An 18,917-nucleotide genomic window follows, 5' to 3' on the forward strand; every position below is an offset into this window, starting at 1 on the left:
ATGTTTTTATATTCGATGTTCTAATTTGATATATTTCATCACACTACTATTTATCTTGATCTTGTATTATTTTCGGTTTCACACTATTCGAATGATAAACACTTTTATATAACATAGAACATTGACATCGCTTATCGCACATAATCATTAAATTTTGTTGGTATTTGCACATTCCTTCCTGACCTTGTTTTTGTAACGAAGGATTGAGTTACACATGCTGATGTTTCGTCTGCACTGGGTATGTTGATAACCTCTCTATGAACTTGATGATTATGATTCACTGTCGGCACAATGTTCTGTGTATGTTGATCTTTGTTACATTTAGTAGGTCGTAAATGTTTTCTATTTCGCCGGTAAAGTCTCCCATCAGCTGTTTCTACTACGTACGACCTTGGAGTGTGATGTTTACGTTTTACAGTCGCGTGTTTCGACCATTTATTTCCATTGTGCACTAAAACTTTCTGTCCGTTTTGAAGTGGTTCTAACGGTTTTGAATGTCTGTCATAATAGTACTTGCTTTGTCTTTCCTTTAATTTTCGGCGAATATCCTGTGAATTGTTAACATTTAGTAGCGGTGCTGTTGTTGGTAATGTAGTTTTTAGTCTACGTCCATAGAATATTTGTGCTGGTGATAATTCCAATTCTGTAATTGCGGTATTCCTGTAATCCAATAGTGATTTGTACGGGTCTTTGGATTTCTTCAGTAAAGATTTAATTGTCTGAACTGTCCTTTCGGCTTGCACATTAGATTGTGCGTATGTAGGGCTAAATGTAAGATGTTGAAATCCGTAATCCTTTGCGAAATCTTTGAATTCAAGACTGCTGAACTGGACTCTGTTGTCTGAGTAGAAAATGTCCGGAATTCCACATCTTGAAAATGTACTTTTCAAGTAAGCAATTGTGTTCTTACTAGTTAGATTGTCTAATTTGTGAATCTCGGGCCATTTGGAGTAGTAATCAACGATTAAAATGTAATCATTTCCATTCAAATGGAAAATATCTGCGGCAACTTTCATTTTGTTCTATTCTCTGGAGTTCATCTTTAACCTTGTCCTTTATTGCTATTGGTATTTTTCTAGGTGCGTGTACTACAGGTTGTACTGTACTGTCAATTTGAATTGAGTATTCTCCTGGTATACACCCTATGCCTTTAAAAATGTCTGCGTAATTCTTTCGTATATCTTCCGGTATTGGATTTGTTTGATTGCTTTCAATGATTTGGTTGTCATCTGTTTGTATTGTGTAGATTCTTTTAATTAATTCAAAGTCTGCACATGCTTTTCCTCCAAGTACTGATGTTGAATCAATATCAACAATATAGAATTTGACATCACAAGTTTGACCTTTGTAAGTGCAGGGAATGTTAACTGCATATCGTGGTTTGATACTATGACCTGAGTACGACTTTATTGAGATGTCTGGTTTTGTTTTGATTACATCGAGATTTAGCTTCGAGAATGTTTTTGTAGAGATGACGTTGCATTTAGCTCCAGTGTCTAGTTGAAATCTGATTGCTTGATTGTTTATTTTCAAGGTCTCGTACCACGTGTTATCTATAGTGTGTATAGGAGCGTCTATAGTTCCTACATAAAATTCACCATCTGATGAGCTGTCAGATTCACTAATCGTGTGTATGTTCTTCTTGTTGCGGAAATCACGTGATTTGTTTTGTTTTGTTTTACACATTGCAGCAAAGTGGTTCATCTTTAAACATTTGTTACATTTCTTACCTTCGGCAGGGCATTGTTCATTTCGGCGATGATCACGTCCACATTTTCCACACTTTGAATTCCTTTGTGAATTGTACTTTCTAGGCACATATTCTTCTCTTCTTGTTGATGTGTGCGCGGACGGTTTCTTTTTTAACGCATGAATTGATGTATCCTCTCCATTCATTGACCTTAGTTGTTGTTTCGATAGTTCGTATGTTCTTGCAATATCGATTGCTTTTTCTAGAGTTAGATCACTTCCTTCGTTTATTAGTTTTTCTCTCATTTTCTGTGATTTAACGGTAAATACGATTTGGTCTCGCAACATTTCTTCTTTTTGTTGATAGTCACAATCATTAATCAATAGCCTTAAATCGGTAACAAACTGTTCGAAAGTTTCTACGTCTGATTGCTTTCTTGTTGTGAATTTGTACCTTGCATACAATTTATTTGATTTAGGCTTTACATAGTTTTCAAATTTCTCATAATACGTCTTTAAAAGCTTGGCCTCTGCAACTTGTAAATTCCACGTGGAGTAAATATCCCGGACTTTGCTTCCAACCCATATCATGAGTTAGTTACAATTCGTTTCCTCGTTCTTTGATTTTAGTGGTCCTTCGAACATAAATTAACTGCACGTGTTGTTTGAACGTTTTCCATGCTGTCGGTAAGTCACCACTTTCCCAGTCCATTTTGGGCATTGATCCTAATGTGGATACCATCTTAAATTCCTTTTTACAGAATCTTAACAATTTGCACAACTTTTTACATTGCAAAGTGTTCTGGATGGATAGTCCTCATCTCCATTTTCAATGGATTAATCTGACACCATGTTATGTGTGGCTTATTGAACAGACATGTTCAGTTCCAGATCTAGTTTTTTTATTATTACTCATAATGACGTATTACATATATGAAACAGAGGCTGTAACCGAGTATAAATAGAATACAGATTTAGCACACGTGACACATACCACATATTATGTTACGTTGAAAAACATTTGCAAAAGGGTCATACTTTATTTATGTTATTTTATTTCATTTACTTTTTGTTTTTAATTAAGTTGGGGTGTTAACCATGTTTATGTATGCCAGGATGTGGAAATGCTATCCCCAGCTCGTACATTTGAACAACCTGACAAGTATTTTTTTTGTCTGGTTTGCCCTTGGACCAGTAAAAAATAACACTGAACTAAATTCAAGTTAATAAAAAATATAGAATTATTTTCACAGCTTATATTAAGATATGTTATTTTTGTTAATCGAAACCTATGCAGGCCATAATCTTACCTGCGAAATGACAATTTGTCACCTAAGAACTTTAAAAATCGCTAAGGTTACCTATGATAATCATGTGAAAAACATATTCAAGTCAAAACAGCAATGTTCATGAAAACAGGAAGTAGATTAATTACCAAAATAAGAAAATAATTAGTATGCATACCCAGTTATCATAAACATTACGTTATCTTTGTCCATTTACCAGTAATCGTCTATTAAGATTTATGCCTTATCCAAGGGAGGTGTCATTTTAATTTTTCTCGACTGAGTTTCTATCGAGATGAATAAAACCTGCTAAAATCAGATACATCGGTTAATCAAGACAAAAGGAACGAAAATACTTTTGATGAGTCAAGTAAAAAACAGAAAATGCAGGCAGAGAAAGACGGGGAATATAAAAAAGAAAACAGAATCAAGAATTCTAGACGTCGTAGCCTTTAAATTTCCCCTGGCTCTCCAATGAAGAAATGTCATTGATGTTTAACCCCATACCTCCTTCTATATATACAAAAATATCACAAATATCATTTATTTTGCTTCAAAACACTTTCAAGAATCATACAAGCTTATATTAAATTACTTTCATTATTTATTGGAAAATTCAGGGCAAGTAAATTTTTTTCCGCACAAGTAAAATTTACAATTATACTTCCCCAGGGACAAGAGCTCACAAATAAGATTTCCACACACATGATATATTTATAAATTATTTGCTAGTTCCTTTTGGGTTTGGAATGATTCTGCTTTTATGAAAAATCTTATTTTGTCAAATTGTAAAACTCCGTCTCATGTTTGGGAGGCTGATGGGTCAATCCATTGTCCAGTTAACCCATAATTAAAAATTTATATTTGCTGCTGCATTGCCTTTCTATCGCCATAAAGCTGAAGTCAACAGTTAAAAACCTGGATCAGTAACCAAAATGATGGTTTATAATTCAAATATGGATTGTTTTGTTTAATACTTTTTTGATTTCATGATAAAAAAGTATATAATTTTGTATAGACTTAAAATATTCTGAATACTAGTAAGATAAAAAGGTATAGGTAACTAAGGTGTTCACTTCTCATTGTTGAAAGCTGTGCAATAACTTGTCCTTTTGTCAAAGTACCATACGTTCTTCGATAGTCTGACTTTTGTAAGACTGACAAGCTAGCTGTAGGATGTGTGAATGATCCGTCCAACCCAAATAGTATTGCCGTATATAGATATATGAAGATGTGGTATAAGTGCCAATGAGACAACTCTCCATCCAAGTCACAATTTATAAGTAAACCATTAAAGGTCATAGTACGGTCTGTAACACGGAGCCTTGGCTCACACCGCTCAGCAAGCTATAAAGGGCCCCAAAAATTACTAGTGTAAAACCATTCAAACAGGAAAACAAACAGTCTAATCTATATAAAAAACAAGAAACGAGAAACACTTATGAACCACATCAACAAACGACAATTACTGAACATCAAATTCCTGACTTAGGACGGGTGCAAACAATTGCAGTGGGTGTTAACGTTTTAATGTATGAATGAATTGTCAGACATGTCAGACTTCAATAAAAAAAATCCAAAATAAAAGTGTTAAAATAAGGAAGGCCAACTCTTTTGATATCACATCAAAGAAAAACATGCGCATTTTTAAGAGACTATCAGTTGTTGATGTTTATTTGCCGGTGTAGCGCCATACTATTTATACAAATCCCCCTCCTTGGCTGTATTTGGTGAAGTTCCTAATCTTAATCTGAAGGATTACCACAAAAGACCTGCTTATTGAATAAGGGAGCACATTGGGATTGTGAAAGTACTTTTATTCGTGGGGAACCAATTTTTGTGGTTTTCGTGGATGACTTTATCCACGAAATTAAATGTCCAACGAAATAAAACGACCGTTGTCTATATCTAGACATGGAGATCCTCATGTAGGTTTGACTACTGACAAAATCTAGAGAATACATTGAATATCGCCAATTCTGTTTATAGCTGGGGCAAACGCACTAATGATCTTCAACTCTGGCAGGATTATACCCATTTAATCTTTAAAGACCTAAACTGTACAACTTTTAATTTTAAATGTCATACAAAAAAATTCAAGAATGAACGTCAGATTTCCGCTATTGATATGCCATGATAAAGTGTTTATTTTATATCCTTATAGTTCTCGTACGTATGAGAAATAATAATTTCATGCTGGGCTTGCTTTTGCTAAGAATTATTTTACAATTCAAGATACGTTTATAACATTTGTTTATGTAACTGTTTTCTTTCGGTGACATGTTTATGGCTTAACGATAGTCTTTAATCTGTTAAACTCTATTTCAGGTTAATTAGTGCATTTTAGTGTGATCACTATAATTTACACGGATTAATGTTTACTTTGCAATTTCCTTCAATCCAGTCAATTTGTAACCTTTGTTTGCAATGCCTTAACTTTTGTCATTTTTTTTAGAAAACTATAAAATCCACGAATTTAAAAACCCACGAAAATGTAAATGTTGCTCAAACCACGTAAAATATAACCCACGAATTAAAGTACTTTCACAGTATATAAAATTACGTACTACAACGGACACAAAATATCATAATGTTTATAATCATATGGTATGTAATAAGGACATATTCAATATTTTATGACACATTCTGTAAAAAGTTATTAGTGTAATAAATTAAAATTCATATTCATTCACCATGATTAATTTACAACTACACTAGCACATGTTGGGAAGGTAGGCAGTCTTTCTTTATTTTTACCAGAATTTGGTTTCCAGATGGTAAAAAGAGAACCACTTCACGAAATTATTCAGTGAGTTTTTTGTACCTTTAAGCAATGATGAAATTTTAATTCAGTCATTTTGGTTTGTTCCTTTCTTGAGTTATGGTCCTTGATCATTGAGAAAATTTAAAATATTTTTTGGTATCTGGATGATAAAGAAAAAACAACTGAAATGTATATACATTATGAAATTTTAAATGTATTTCATTGAGCACTAAACACAGGCGAGGCTCAGTATCACTCATTTCAGTATTTACCATTTCAGAGTTGTGGTTAGTGATACTTTTCAATTAGCAGAAACAATTCGCCTGGTAATTATTACTCAACAGATTTATACATTCATTTTTCTATTTTAGGAAATATGGAAGATTGGAATGAGGTAAGATGTTTTCTTCTTTAAAGTCAAACAGTCGAGTGAATTTTTTGAGCCTGCAACATTTATGTCGCGAAAGCGACACAATGTGATCCTAGATTCCCTCGACGGCGTAAACATTAAGGTTCATTCTGTTGTTAAATTTTGGTTTTAGACATCAATTTTTTTTGTCAAACCTTCATGGAATTTTAAGAAACTTGGACAAAAGCTTTTTTATGAACAAAATACTGTAACCATTATAACTCGTGCAATACAGCATTATATTTTTTAACTACTCGCTCAACATAGGAAAGAAGTGACGAAGACCCCTAAACGCACGAATGATGTTCACTAAAACAAAAAGTTTTTGACGGAAATGCAACGAACTCAAAAGAGGTCTATTCATTTTAATTACCCAAGCTTACCTATTGTTTGTCATAAACCTTGGAAGTAATGATTAACACCTGTAAAAACACGTAAGTGTCAAATATGTCCCAACATGTGATTGTTCCCCACTGACAAAAAGGCTACTTGATCATTGAATACTCACTATTTATCTTTTTCTTGATTGAAAATATGTTTTTGGGCTAAAATATTAAAAACAAAACTGTTATTTCTTTAACAGAGTAAGCTCAGAGACATTCAAAGTAAATTTGTCAAATAAATTTTATCATCAAACATACAAATATTACACTGCTCCTTTCCAAGTTGTTATAGATTGCATGTTTATATTGAAAAAACTTAGGATCATTATACAATGTAATCATAAGCAGGGTTTCTTCTGGGTCTATTTTCTTTTTCACCACCTCTTTTGTCAAAACAATATATTTTTCGCTACTTTCAATTTTCCCCCCTCCCTGGCAACTATTGTTTGTCACATTGTTGTATACTAAAGACTTCAATGTCTCCCTTGTATTAACCAATAACAATCGGTCATTCTAAATTATTGTTATTGTCTGGCATTAGCTAGAAAAACATTTCAGTTACTACACTCTTTATATTCTGTTAAATGTAAACTCTATTTCTTACTTACAGAAACTAATTGAAGCTGCTAAAAAAGGAGGAGTAGAAGAAGTGAAGCATTGCCTAGCAAACAGAGCTAACATTGATTATCAAAAGGTAAACTTGTAACATTGAATATCAAGTAGATAAACTTGTAACATTGACTATCAAGTAGGTAAACTTGTAACATTAACTATCAAGTAGGTAAACTTGTAACATTGAATATCAAATAGGTAAACTTGTAACATTGACTATCAAATAGGTAAACTTGTAACATTGACTATCAAGTAGGTAAACGTGTAGCATTGCATACCAAGTTGGTAAACTTGTAACAGTGACTATCAAGTAGGTAAACTTGTAACATTGAATATCAAGTAGGTAAACTTGTAACAATGATTATCAAGTAGGTAAACTTGTAACATGAGACACATGCATTATGACACAACACTGGTGTAAAACACAGAGCATTAACATATCAGGACACTACAGTTATGTTCAACACAAAACGTGAGTCACATCATGACACACCACTGTTGTTCAACACAATATATGAGACACATCTTGACACAACACTGGTGTTTGACACAAAATATGACATCATGACACAGCACTGATGTTCAACACAGAACAAGAGCCACATCATTACAGAACATTGAAGATCAACATAGAACACGAGCTACATCATAACATAACTGTTGTTCATCACAAAAATTGAGCCACATCATGGCACAACATTGGTGTTCATCACATAACCAGAGACACATCGTGACACAACATTAATGTTCAACACAGAACATGAGACACATCATGACACAACCATGGTGTTTAACACAATACATGAGGCACCATGACACAACACTGATGTTCAACACAGAACATGAAACACATCATGACACAAAATGGATGTTCAACACAGAACACGAGACACATCAGGACAAAACACTGATGTTTAACACAGAACATGAGATAAATCATGGCATAACACTGATTTTCAACACTGAAGATGAGACACATTACGACAAAACACTGATGTTCAACACAGAACACGAGACACATCATGACATAGCACTGATGTTCAACACAGAACACGAGACACATCATGACAAAACACTGATGTTGAACACAGAACATAAGACACATTATGACAAAACACTGATATTCAACACAGATCATGAGACAAATTATGACAAAACACTGATGTTCAACACAGAACATGAGACACATTATGATAAAACACTGATGTTCCACACAGAACATCATGACACAACACTGATGTTCAACACAGAACATGAGACACATTATGACAAATCACTGATTTTCAACACAGAACACGAGGCATATTATTACAAAACGCTGATGTTCAACAAAGAACATGAGACACATTATGACAAAACACTGATGTTCAACACAGAACATGAGACACATTATGACACAACACTGATATTCAACACAGAACACGAGACACATCATGACACAACACTGATGTTCAACACAGGACACGATTCATATTATGACAAAACGCTGATGTTCAACAAAGAACATAAGACACATCATGACACAACACTGAACTTCAACACAGAACACGAGATACATTTTGACACAACATTGATGTTCAACGCAGAACATGTGACAAATTATGACAAAACACTAATGTTCAACACAGAACATGAGACACATTATGACAACACTGATGTTCAACAAAGAACATAAGACACATCATGACAAAACACTGATGTTCAACACAGAACATGAGTCACATCATGACAAAACACTGATGTTCAACACATAACATGAGGCCTATTATGACACAACATTGATGTGTAACACAGAACATGAGACACATTATGACAAAACACTGATGTTCAACACAGAACACGAGACACATCATTACAAAATACTGATGTCCAACACAGAACATGAGTCACATCATGACAAAACACTGATGTTCAACACAGAACATGAGGCCTATTATGACACAACATTGATGTTCAACACAGAACATGAGACACATTATGACAAAACACTCATGTTCAACACAGAACACGAGACACATCATTACAAAACACTGATGTTCAACACAGAACATGAGACACACGCTGATGTTCAACAAAGAACATGAGACACATTATGACACAACACTGATATTCAATACTGAACACGAGACACATCATGACACAACACTGATGTTCAACACAGAATACGAGACACATCATGACAAAACACTGATGTTCAACACAGAACATGAGACACATTATGATAAAACACTGATGTTCAACACAGAACATGAGACAAATGATGACAAAACACTGATGTTCAACACAGAATACGAGACACATCATGACAAAACACTGATGTTCAACACAGAACATGAGACAAATGATGATAAAACACTGATGTTCAACACAGAACACGAAACACATTATGACAAAACACTGATGATCAACACAAAACACGAGACACATTATCACAAAACACTGATGTTCAACAAAGCACATGAGGCATATTATGACAAAACACTTATGTTGAACACAAAACATAAGACACATTATGACAAAACACTGATGTTCAACACAGAACATTGGACACATTATGACAAAACACTGATGTTCAACACAGAACACGAGACACATTATGACAAAACACTGATGTTGAACACAGAACATAAGACACATTATGACAAAACACTGATGTTCAACACAGAACATCATGACACAACACTGATGTTCAACATAGAACACGAGACACATCATGACAAAACACTGATGTTCAACACAGAACACGAGACACATCATGACAAAACACTGATGTTCAACACAGAACATGAGACAAATGATGACAAAACACTGATGTTCAACACAGAATACGAGACACATCATGACAAAACACTGATATTCAACACAGAACATGAGACACATTATGATAAAACACTGATGTTCAACACAGAACATGAGACAAATGATGACAAAACACTGATGTTCAACACAGAACATGAGACAAATCATGGCACAACACTGATGTTCAACACAGAACACGAAACACATTATGACAAACCACTGATGATCAACACAGAACACGAGACACATTATCATAAAACACTGATGTTCAACAAAGCACATGAGGCATATTATGACAAAACACTGATGTTGAACACAAAACATAAGACACATTATGACAAAACACTGATGTTCAACACAGAACATTGGACACATTATGACAAAACACTGATGTTCAACACAGAACACGAGACACATCATGACAAAACACTGATGTTGAACACAGAACATAAGACACATTATGACAAAACACTGATGTTCAACACAGAACATCATGACACAACACTGATGTTCAACATAGAACACGAGACACATCATGACAAAACACTGATGTTCAACACAGAACACGAGACACATCATGACAAAACACTGATGTTCAACACAGAACATGAGACAAATGATGACAAAACACTGATGTTCAACACAGAATACGAGACACATCATGACAAAACACTGATATTCAACACAGAACATGAGACACATTATGACAAAACACTGATGTTAAACACAGAAAATGAGACACATCATGACAAAACACTGATATTCAATACAGAACATGAGGCATTTTATGACACAACACTGATTTTCAACACAGAAGATGTGACATATTATGACACAACACTGATATTCAACACAGAAAATGAGATACAAAAGGACACACCATTTATGTTCCACACAGAAAATGAGACACAACATGACACAACTCTGAAACACACATGAAATCAGAGTACTGCACTAAATGTGAAACCTACCATTTTTTTAAAACATAACACTGACATATTAATACTAACATTTGTTCGCACCTGACTACTCAAAATAGACAAACAAATATAACAACACACAACACATGGTATTGACCTGACCTGACTACTTAGAGTAAATAGACAAACAAATGTAACAACAGACAACACATGGTCTGGCCCTGACTACTGAGAGTAAATAGACAAACAAATATAACAACTAACACCACTGCTTTCGACCTGACTACTCAGAGTACACAGACAAACAAATATAACCATAAACTACACATGGTCTGGACAATAAATATAACAACACACAACACATGATCTGGCCCTGACTACTGAGAGTTAATAGACAAACAAATATAACAACTTACAACACTGCTTTGGACCTGACTACTCAGAGTAAATAGACAAACAAATATAACAACAAACAACACATGGTCTGGACCTGACTACTCAGAGTACATAGACAAACAAATATAGCAACCCATAACACATGGTCCGGACCTGACTTCTGAGAGTAAATAGACAAACAAATATAGCAACACATAACACATGGTCTGGACCTGACTACTCAGAGTAAATAGACAAACAAATATAACAACAAACAACACATGGTCTGGACCTGACTACTCAGAGTAAATAGACAAACAAATATAGCAACACATAACACATGGTCTGGACCTGATTACTCAGAGTAAAAAGACAAACAAATATAACAACAAACAACACATGGTCTGGACCTGACTACTCAGAGTAAATAGACAAATAAATATAGCAACACATAACACATGGTCTGGACCTGACTACTCAGAGTAAATAGACAAACAAATATAACAACAAACAACACATGATCTGGACCGGACTACTCAGAGTACACAGACAAACAAATATAACCATAAACTACACATGGTCTGGACAATAAATATAACAACACACAACACATGATCTGGCCCTGACTACTGAGAGTTAATAGACAAACAAATATAACAACTTACAACACTGCTTTGGACCTGACTACTCAGAGTAAATAGACAAACAAATATAACAACAAACAACACATGGTCTGGACCTGACTACTCAGAGTACATAGACAAACAAATATAGCAACCCATAACACATGGTCCGGACCTGACTTCTGAGAGTAAATAGACAAACAAATATAGCAACACATAACACATGGTCTGGACCTGACTACTCAGAGTAAATAGACAAACAAATATAACAACAAACAACACATGGTCTGGACCTGACTACTCAGAGTAAATAGACAAACAAATATAGCAACACATAACACATGGTCTGGACCTGATTACTCAGAGTAAAAAGACAAACAAATATAACAACAAACAACACATGGTCTGGACCTGACTACTCAGAGTAAATAGACAAATAAATATAGCAACACATAACACATGGTCTGGACCTGACTACTCAGAGTAAATAGACAAACAAATATAACAACAAACAACACATGATCTGGACCGGACTACTCAGAGTAAATAGACAAACAAATATAGCAACACAAAACTGATGGTCTGGTCCTGACTACTCATAGTAAATAGACAAACAAATATAACAACAAACAACACATGATCTGGACCTGACCTGACTACTCAGAGTAAATAGACAAACAAATACAACAACACACAACACATGGTCTGGACCTGACTACTCAGAGTAAATAGACAAACAAATATAGCAACACATAACACATGGTCTGTACATGACTACTCAGAGTAAATGGACAAACAAATACAACAACTTACAACACATGGTCTGGACATGACTACTCAGAGTAAATAGACAAACAAATACAACAACACACAACACATGGTCTGCACCTGACCTGACTACTCAGAGTAAATAGACATACAAATACAACAACTAACAACACATGGTCTGGATCTGACTAATCAGAGTAAATAGACAAACAAATATAGCAACACACAACACATGATCTAGACCTGACTACTCAGAGTAAATAGACAAACCAGTATAACAACAAACACATGGTCTGGACCTGACCTGACTACTCAGAGGAAATAGACAATCAAATACAACAATTTACAACACATGGTCTGGACCTGACTTCTCTGAGTAAATAGACATACAAATACAACAACTAACAACACATGGTCTGGACCTGACTACTCAGAGTATATAGACAAACAAGTATAACAACAAACAACACATGATCTGGATCTGAATACTCAGAGTAAATAGACAAACAAATACAACAACACACAACACATGGTCTGGACCTGACCTGACTACTCAGAGTAAATAGACATACAAATACAACAACTAACAACACATGGTCTGGATCTGACTAATCAGAGTAAATAGACAAACAAATACAACAACACACAACACATGGTCTGGACCTGACTACTCAGAGTAAATAGACAAACAGATACAACAACTAACAACACATGTTCTGGACCTGACTTCTCAGAGTAAATAGGCAAACAAATGCAACAACTAGCAACACATGGTCTGGACCTGATTACTCATAGTAAATAGACAAAGAAATATAACAATACATAACACATGGTCTGGATCTGACTTCTCAGAGGAAATAGACAAACAATTATAGCAACAAACAACACATGATCTGGACCTGACTACTCAGAGTAAATAGACAAACAAATACAACACCTTACAACACATGATCTGGACCTGACTACTCATAGTAAATAGACAAACAAATATAACAACTAACAACACATGGTCCTGACCTGACTACTGAGAGTAAATAGACAAACAAATACAACAACACACAACACATGATCTGGACCTGACTACTCAGAGTAAAAAGAAAAACAAATACAACATTTAACAACACATGGTCTTGACTTGACTACTGAGAGTAAATAGACCAACAAATATAACAACAAACAACACATGGTCTGCACCTGACTCCTCAGAGTAAATAGACAAACAAATATAACAATAGACAACACATGGTCTGGACCTGACTACTCAGAGTAAATAGACAAACAAATATAACAACTAACAACACATGCTTTGGACCTAACTACTCAGAGTAAATAGACAGACAAATATAACAACAGACAACACATGCTTTGGACCTGACTACTCAGAGTAAATAGACAAACAAGTATAACAACAAACAACACATGATCTGGATCTGAATACTCAGAGTAAATAGACAAACAAATACAACAACACACAACACATGGTCTGGACCTGACCTGACTACTCAGAGTAAATAGACATACAAATACAACAACTAACAACACATGGTCTGGATCTGACTAATCAGAGTAAATAGACAAACAAATACAACAACACACAACACATGGTCTGGACCTGACTACTCAGAGTAAATAGACAAACAGATACAACAACTAACAACACATGTTCTGGACCTGACTTCTCAGAGTAAATAGGCAAACAAATGCAACAACTAGCAACACATGGTCTGGACCTGATTACTCATAGTAAATAGACAAAGAAATATAACAATACATAACACATGGTCTGGATCTGACTTCTCAGAGGAAATAGACAAACAATTATAGCAACAAACAACACATGATCTGGACCTGACTACTCAAAGTAAATAGACAAACAAATACAACACCTTACAACACATGATCTGGACCTGACTACTCATAGTAAATAGACAAACAAATATAACAACTAACAACACATGGTCCTGACCTGACTACTGAGAGTAAATAGACAAACAAATACAACAACACACAACACATGATCTGGACCTGACTACTCAGAGTAAAAAGAAAAACAAATACAACAACTAACAACACATGGTCTTGACTTGACTACTGAGAGTAAATAGACCAACAAATATAACAACAAACATCACATGGTCTGCACCTGACTCCTCAGAGTAAATAGACAAACAAATATAACAATAGACAACACATGGTCTGGACCTGACTACTCAGAGTAAATAGACAAACAAATATAACAACTAACAACACATGCTTTGGACCTAACTACTCAGAGTAAATAGACAGACAAATATAACAACAGACAACACATGCTTTGGACCTGACTACTCAGAGTAAATAGACAAACAAATATAACAACAAACAACACATTGCCTGGACCTGACCTGACTACTCAGAGTAAATAGACAAACAAATATAACAACACACAACACATGGTCTGAACCTGACCTGACTACTTATAGTAAATATACAAACAAATATAACAACTAACAACGCATGGTCCTGACCTGACTACTGAGAGTAAATAGACAAACAAATATAACAACACACAACACATGGTCTGAACCTGACCTGACTACTTATAGTAAATATACAAACAAATATAACAACTAACAACGCATGGTCCTGACCTGACTACTGAGAGTAAATAGACAAACAAATACAACAACTAACAACACATGGTCCTGCTCTGACTACTGAGAGTAAATAGACAAACAAATATAACAACACATAACACATGGTCTGGACCTGAGTACTCAGAGTAAATAGACAAACAAATATAACAACTTACAACACATGGTCTGGACCTGACTACTCAGAGTAAATAGACAAACAAATATAACAACTAACATAACATGGTCTGGACCTGACTACTCAGAGTAAATAGACAAACAAATATATAAACTAACAACACATGCATTGGACCTGACTACTCAGAGTAAATAGACAAACAAATATAACATCAAACAACATATGGTCTGGACCTGACTACTCAGAGTAAATAGACAAACAAATATAACAACATACAACACATGCTCTGGACCTGACTACTCAGAGTAAATAGACAAACAAATATAACAACAAACAACACATGGCCTGGACCTGACCTGACTACTCAGAGTAAATAGACAAACAAATATAACAACACACAACACATGGTCTGGACCTGACCTGACTACTTATAGTAAATAGACAAACAAATATAACAACTAACAACACATGGTCCTGACCTGACTACTGAGAGTAAATAGACAAACAAATACAACAACACACAACACATGATCTGGACCTGACTACTCAGAGTCAAAAGGAAAACAAATACAACAACTAACAACACATGGTCCTGACTTGACTACTGAGAGTAAATAGACCAACAAATATAACAACAAACAACACATGGTCTGCACCTGACTCCTCAGAGTAAATAGACAAACAAATATAACAACAGACAACACATGGTCTGGACCTGACTACTGAGAGTAAATAGACAAACAACTATAACAACAAACAACACATGGTATGACCCTGACTACTAGGAGTAAATAGACAACCAAATATAACAGCTAACAACACTGCTTTGGACCTGACTACTCAGAGTAAATAGACAAACAAATATAACCATAAACAACACATGGTCTGGACAATAAATATAACAACACACAACACATGATCTGGATCTGACTATTCATCTTAAATAGACAAACAAATATAACAACACACAACACATGGTCTGGACCTTACCCGACTACTCAGAGTAAAGAGACAAACAAATATAACAAAACACAACACATGATCTGGACCTGAGTACTCAGTAAAAAGACAAACAAATATAACAACAAACAACACATGATCCAGGTTGTCTGATTTGGCACGGGCACAAAATGTGGAGGGGTTAAACCATATTTGCTTTTATACCATTCCCCTTTGGCCTATCTATACCATTGGTATTATAAAACACACAATAATAAAATCTGCACTATTCAATTACCATTGGTCTGTATGGAAACTGATACTTAGTCAGTATACTGAGTCAAGATTAAATCAAAATTCTGAATTAAATTAGACAGTTTTAATGGAAAAATGCATGCATGGTTTGATTTTAAATAATTTGTCTTTTTGTTTGAGTTATGGATGGTGAAGTTCTTATTTTGCTTTTTGACAAGAAACAATTTTTTTACACTTATGTTTCACTTGATGTTGTGTTAACAAGTTTGGTCAGATAGTGATATGTATAAAGATCTAATGTAGAAATATCTTGTAAAAAGGATAAATAGTCGTTAGATTCATATAAAATGTAATTCCGTTTAACTCATATAATTGTTCTGTATCTGAAAATACTACTCTTTTTCACTTTTCTTTGATTTTTTTAAAATAAATGATTATACTGAATCTGCACTAAATCCTGTTGTTAATAAGACATGTTTAATGGACAACAAATGCTTGTATGAATAATAATAATGATAATAATAATAATCTTTATTTAAACATGTTTTAGGATCTCATTTTCTTTATGTTGTACTAAATCAGGAAATAAAACTTTTTTCTTGCTTTTTTAAATAATTTATTATTTTAAATGGAATCTACACTAAATCATGTTGTTAATTATACAGGTTTAATAGACAACTAATATTTGTCAGAATCATATAAAGTGGGTTCTCATTTTACTCATAGTATTGTTCTGAATCAGAAAATATACTTTCTTTGAAAAATTTACTTTTATAAAATTACTGATTAAACTGAATCTACACTAAATCCTGTTGTTAATCAGACAGTTTTAATTAATGTGACTGGTCATTTATGTTTATATTAATTACACAACATTGTCAAATTTATCAGACAAGTTTTGATGTCAGTTGTATTATTCCAGAGTGGTGGATTGACAGCAGTAATGTTGGCAGCCAGCGGAGGACATGTGGAAGTGTGTCGACTACTCCTGGAGAACAGATGTAAAAAAGATATCACATCAGTATGTTATCTATTAAATCTGATCACCTTACTGTTAACACAAAATCATGTTGTTAATTAGACAGGTTTAATGGACAACTTATAATTGTAATAATTATATAAAGTGGGGTCTCATTTTACTCATATTATTGTTCTGAATCAGAAAATATAACTCTTTTCATATTTCTTTGAATTTGTTTTTTTTATAAAGTTAATTATCATACTGAATCTACACTAAATCCTGTTGTTAATCAGACTGTTTTAATTGGTGTGACTGTTTAGTTCTGTTTATATTAATTACACAACATTGTCCAGTTTATCAGACAAGTTTTGATGTCAGTTGTATTATTCCAGGGTGGTGGATGGACAGCATTAATGTTGGCAGCCAGGTATGGACATGTGGAAGTGTGTCGACTACTTCTGGAGAACAGATGTAACAAAGATATCACATCAGTATGTTATCTACTAAATCTGATCACATTACTTTTAATCAACACAAAATCATGTTGTTAATTAGACAGGTGTAATGAACAAATATTTGTAATAATCATATAAAGTGGGGTCTCATTTTACTCGTAGTATTGTTCTGAATCAAAAAATATAACTTTTTTTATTTTTCTTTGAAAAATTTACTTTTATAAAATTTATGATCATACTGAATCTACACTAAATCATGTTGTTAATCAGACAGTTTTAATTAATGTGACTATTTATTTTTGTTTATATTCATTACACAACATTGTCCAGTTTATCAGACAAGTTTTGATGTCAGTTGTATTATTCCAGGTTAGTGGACGGACAGCATTAATGTTGGCAGCCGAGGGAGGACATGTGGAAGTGTGTCGACTACTTCTGGAGAACAGATGTAACAAAGATATCAGAGATGTATGTTATCTACTAAATCTGATCACATTACTTTTAATCAACACAAAATCATGTTGTTAATTAGACAGGTGTAATGAACAACAAATATTATTTGTTAGAATCATATAAAGTGGGGTCTCATTTTACTTATCTCCTCGTATTAAATCAGGAAATGTAACTATTTTTCATATTTCTTTGAAAAAAGTTTTTTTTTTTTAAATTGATCATTATTCTAAACCATGTTAATCAGACAGGTTTCATTATTATTTCAACAAATACTTGCTATAATTATATAAAGTGAGATCTCATTTATCTCTGCATTTTACTGAATCCCTTGATATAAATATGTTATGCATTTCTTGAAAAAAGGTTAACATGACATTTCTGATGGAAGTTCTGACATCCCACAAAAAAAACTTGTTGTTTATTTGTTGTTTATGTACAATATGACTACAAGTTTGACTGGTCATTTTGTTCAGTT

At 34.0% G+C, this 18,917-nt stretch overlaps 1 protein-coding gene across 2 annotated transcripts in view; it reads left to right on the forward strand.

Annotated features, from left to right (window-relative positions):
- The window catches only part of LOC143054480 (uncharacterized), a 292,275-nt gene that overhangs the window by 184,363 nt on the left and 88,995 nt on the right, over positions 1–18,917 (forward strand). The window contains exon 1 of one of the 2 annotated variants that reach the window (XM_076227502.1): positions 17,933–18,025. The exons of the other annotated variant lie outside the window; for it this stretch is intronic. Coding sequence (XP_076083617.1) covers positions 17,948–18,025 — 78 coding nt within the window. The 5' untranslated portion in view covers positions 17,933–17,947. Of the gene's footprint in view, positions 1–17,932; positions 18,026–18,917 lie in introns of those variants that run through there. 2 annotated transcript variants of the gene reach the window in all.

Source organism: Mytilus galloprovincialis, chromosome 12, assembly GCF_965363235.1.
Source record: "Mytilus galloprovincialis chromosome 12, xbMytGall1.hap1.1, whole genome shotgun sequence".
Taxonomy (NCBI): Eukaryota; Metazoa; Mollusca; class Bivalvia; order Mytilida; family Mytilidae; genus Mytilus; species Mytilus galloprovincialis.